We start from the raw sequence: 4897 nt of genomic DNA, 5'->3' as shown, positions 1-4897 counted from the left end.
TCAACCGCTTGGAAATCCCCTCCTCATCCCGGAACTCCAAAGCCCAGGCTGGAACAGGGTCACACATCACAGGCTCAGCCTCCCTGCCTCCTTTTCCCCCGAGCTGAAGGAGCAGGAGCTCCTGGTGGCATCTCTGGAGGTCGAACCAAAGCGTGACAAAAGCAGGAATTGAGCAGAGCCTCGCTGCCAGTGGCACTGGTGGCACCTCCCTGAGCTGAAATGGGGTTCCAGCTGCCTCCCCAGCTTGGAAGGGGTTAATTTGTCTTGGTTTTCTGGTTAGTGGTGCCTTGGCAAAGGGGGAACAGCAGGAGCTCTGATGGGAGATGAGGAGGATTCTGCACATCCGCGTTGGATAAAGGATTTGTGATTTAAATGGAGATTTTGTGCTGGGTCTGAGGGACTGATCAGCCTTTGAAGTGCCCCAAAAATCTGATTTTAGGGGTGTGTGTGCCTTGTGAGCAGCGACAGTTATTGCAAGGAGGGATCAAGGTTTTCTTGTGTATCCCTGTGGGAATGTCGCTTGGGAATCAGGGAGCTCGGGGTTTGGGGTGACACCAGCCCCTCCAAAATGTCATTGTGGAGCTTGGGGTGACACCAGCCCTCCCAAAATGTCACTGTGGAGCTTGGGGTGACACCAGCCCCTCCAAAATGTCATTGTGGAGCCCTTCCCACAATGTGGGAAATGATTTGTTGGTGCTGGGGGTGAAAATCCCAGCAATGCCTGAATAAAATCCCAGCAATGCCTGAATAAAATCCCAGCAATCCCTGAATAAAATCCCAGCAATCCCTGAATAAAATCAGCAATTCCCGAATAAAATCCCAGCAATTCCTAAATAAAATCAGCAATTCCTGGATAAAATCCCAGCAATTCCTGTATAATCCCAGCAATTCCTGAATAAAATCTCAGCAATCCCTGAATAAAATCAGCAATTCCTGAATAAAATCCCAGCAATCCCTGAATAAAATCCCAGTTCAGGGTGCTGTGGCTGGGCTGGGCTCCAGGTTTGGGTGCGAGCTGTGCTTTTGGTGGCACATTTGTGTTTTCAGCAGGGAAATGAAACCAGTGGGGTGCTGGGGCTGTGCTGGGACAGCTCTGGGTCACCTTGGGCTCAGCTGAACTCGGGACAGCAAATTTCATTTTCTCCCAGCTCTGGGCTGTTCTTACAGCACAGCTTTTACTGGCTTGTAGGAGTGAACAGCAAAACTTCTGCAAATATTTATAGAGTTATTGCCCCAATATTTACAGGATTATTCCCCAATATTTACAGGATTATTCTCCCAATATTTACTGGGTTAATCCCTTGATATTTACAGGATTATTCCCTTGCTATTTACAGGGTTATTGCCCCAATATTTACTGGGTTTTTCCTTTGATATTTACAGGATTATTACCCCAATATTCACAGGATTATTTCCCTTATATTTACACGGTTATTCCCCCAATACTTGCATTACAATTTCCTCAATTTTTATGTGGCTATTCCCCCAATATTTGCAGGATTGTTCCCCCAATATTTGCAGGATTATTCCCCTGATATTTACACTCTTATTCCCCCAATACTTACATTACAATTTCCTCAATATTTACCTGGCTATTTCCCCAATATTTACAGGTTTATTGCCTCAATATTTACAGGATTATTCCCCCAATATTCACAGGGTTATTCCCCTGATATTTACACTGTTATTCCCCCAATACTTACATTACAATTTCCTCAATATTTACGTGGCTGTTTCCCTGATATTCACAGGATTATTCCCCCAATATTTACATGGCAATTTCTCCAATATTTACATAACTATTCCCCTAATATTTACAGGATTATTCCTCTGATATTTACGTGGTTATTCCCTTGATATTTACATGTCTATTCCCCCAATATTTACTGGATTATTCCCTCAGTATTTACAGGGTTATTGCCCCAATATTTACATGGATATTCCCTCAATATTTACTGGATTATTCACCCAATATTTACAGGGTTATAGTCCAAATATTTACAGGGGTTTTCCTTTGGTTTTTACAGGATTATTTCCCCAAAACTTACATGGCTATTTCCCCCAGTATTTCTGTACAGGGTTACTGTCCCAATATTTACAGGGTTATTCCCCTGTATTTACAGGTTGATTGCCCCAAAATTTACAGGATTATTAACCCAATATTTACAGGTTTGTTCCCTCGATATTTGCAGGTTGATTCCCCCAAAATTTACATGGCTATTTCCCCAATTTACAAGATTATTCTCCCAATATTTACAAGGCTATTCCCCCAGTATTTACAGGGTTATTTCCCCAATATTTACAGGGCTATTCCCCCAATATTTACAGGATTATTTCCTCAATATTTGCAGGGTTATTTCCCCAATATTTGCAGGGTTATTTCCCCAATATTTACCTGGCTATTCCCCTGATATTTACAGGGTTATCTCGCAATACTTATAGGATTATTCCCCCAATATTTACAGGGCTATTCCCCCAATATTTACAGGGTTATTTCCCAATACTTATAGGATTATTCCCCCAATACTTACAGGATTATTCCCCCAACACTTACAGGATTATTTCCCCAATATTTACCTGGCTATTCCCCTGATATTTACAGGTTTATTCCCCCAATATTTACAGGGTTATCTCCCAATACTTACAGAATTATTCCCCCAATACTTACAGGATTATTCCCCCAATATTTACCTGGCTATTTCCCCAATATTTATATTTAACTAACGGCTATTCCCCCTGAATTCCCAGGAGGGGAAGGAAATACCCAACTCCTGCTGTTCCAGCTGATTGTGTCCCACATCCATGGCTGTGACCCCAGTGTGAGCACGCAGGGAGCATCTGCCACCTTTTATTTACCAGCCACAGAGAGAAAAAAAAACCAAAAAAAAGGCTTTGGAGCACCCAAAATGTCCCATGTGTTCAGCCCACGAAATATTCCTCTGTGCAGTGCACTGCCCAGCTTCCTCTGTGGGAAATGCTGCGTTCCAGGCTGGGAAACTGGGCTGGTAAAGTGCAAGAAATGTTCTTGATCTCATGGAATTTCTCTTTTTTGTTTTTGCAGCAAGGGAAGCCCTATGTCTTTGACAGGGTGTTACCTCCCAACACAACGCAGGAACAAGTTTATAATGCCTGTGCCAAGCAGATTGTCAAAGGTAGGTGTTGTCCTTGGTTACTGTCCCTCCTTAGGGCAGGGAAAGGGATGGCTCTGTGCCCTTGAGCTGTTTGAACTCTGGATAATGGATGTTTGGAGAGTTTAGCATCAGCAATTCCAATTAATTCCTTTTTTTAAGGGGTTGTCTGGGTTAAAAAAAAAAAAAAAACCAACAACAAAGAGATGAGCTAAAGGAATTGCAGCAGTTGTTCTGTGTTCTCTCCTTGTTATCCCACACAAAATCTTGGGTTTTGGGATATAAGGGGCAAAAGGTGTGGTTTTGGTGCAGTTCAGTGCAGGATGAGAGTGGAATTCCTGTAGAATTGAGTGGGAGGATTGAGTGCATGTAAAACTGGAGTGGGTATGTAAAATGGGTGGATGTAAAACTGAGTGGGGCCATGGAAGGGCCTGGTTTGGGAGTTGCTCTGTATTCAGAGAGTTTGAATTTCAAACTGAATGAGAGCACAGGTACCTCCTGGGAAACACCCTGGTTCTTGGAACAAAACCTTCATCAACTGTGGAAATTGCAAGGTTTTCACTTGACAGTCCAATTTTTGGGGTGCATTTTAATCACAGGCTGTAATCCTCTATAATTTAAAAAATATACAATATTTTATATAATAATCTAAATAATATTTGATGTAATATTTCTATACTAATATAAAAATAATAATCACCCTCCCACTTGGTTCTGGTGCTGGATGATCCATCCTTGCTGATATTGCTGAAACTGTCAACATCAAACTATCAAAGTGAAGATGCTGAGCTGGAGAGCACCCACAGCATCCTCACCTCAGCTCCTGGCCCTGCACAGGACACCCCAAAAATCCCACCAGGAGTTTTTTGGGTTTTTTTTATTTTTCTGTCCAAACACCCCTGGAGCAGAGGTTTGGATGTGTGACCCCCCTGCATCACCCAGTACTGGGTTATGAGCAGAGCCCTCGCTGTTCCCTGGCCTTGTGGCGTGTCCCTGTCCCCTCCAAAGTCCTGCCCTTGGTTTTTATTTTGCTTTTTTTGGGGTCCTGCTCCAAACCCTCTGCAGGAAATTGTTTGGCTCTCTCCGATCAGCCTCGAGGAACCCACCCTGGGGTAGCCCAGGTGATGGGGGAAGGACCAGAGGGGAAATTAGTTGGTGTTGGAGAGCAGAAATGAGCAGAATTCTTCTCAGAGGGGTCTGATTTCAGCAGTTCTGCCTCAGATGGGAGAGCCTTGAATAAAAACTGCATTTGTGGAGCTCAGGGATCATCAGTTCAGGTTGCTGGCACAGCACTGGGAGCTTGGGGAGCTGTTCCAGCCCTCCAGGGCGTGCTCTTGTGGATTTGGGGAGGGTTTTTATATCCCCTGTGGGAGTTGGTTTGGCTCTGAAAATGGTGAGAGGAATGAAATCCTTTGCGAGAGGATTTATTTTGATTTCAGAGCAGCTGAATTGCTGGCTGAATTGTCTTTATGAACCAAATGGAATGGCAAAAACTTCCCAAAATCCTGGGTGAAGGTAGAGCTCAGATGTGTGGATTTGGACTTTGCAGGTGTTTTGAAAGGCAGGGCTGGGGAGGGGAAGAAAAGGAGAAGGAAAAGAGGGAGAAGAGAGGAGGAGAGAATGAGGAAGGGAAGGATGAAGGGGAGAGCGCAAGACAGGGGTGGAGGGAGAGCAGAGCAGCCCTGGAGTGATGTTATAATACAATAAAATAAAATAATAAAATAATGGAATAATATAAAAATAAAACTGTTACAAATTAAAAAATAAGA

General features: G+C 43.5%; 1 protein-coding gene across 1 annotated transcript in view; it reads left to right on the top strand.

The window, feature by feature from the left end:
- Positions 1-4897, top strand: part of KIF5C (kinesin family member 5C) — a 58229-nt gene that overhangs the window by 221 nt on the left and 53111 nt on the right. Inside the window, exon 2 of the mRNA XM_014312343.2 lies at positions 3062-3152. Within this exon, the coding sequence (XP_014167818.1) occupies positions 3062-3152 (91 nt within the window). The remainder of the gene's footprint in view (positions 1-3061; positions 3153-4897) is intronic.

This window comes from Geospiza fortis, unplaced genomic scaffold, assembly GCF_000277835.1.
Source record: "Geospiza fortis unplaced genomic scaffold, GeoFor_1.0 scaffold112, whole genome shotgun sequence".
Taxonomy (NCBI): Eukaryota; Metazoa; Chordata; class Aves; order Passeriformes; family Thraupidae; genus Geospiza; species Geospiza fortis.
Note: the sequence above shows the minus strand (reverse complement) of the source record. Positions and strands in the feature narration are given on the sequence as shown.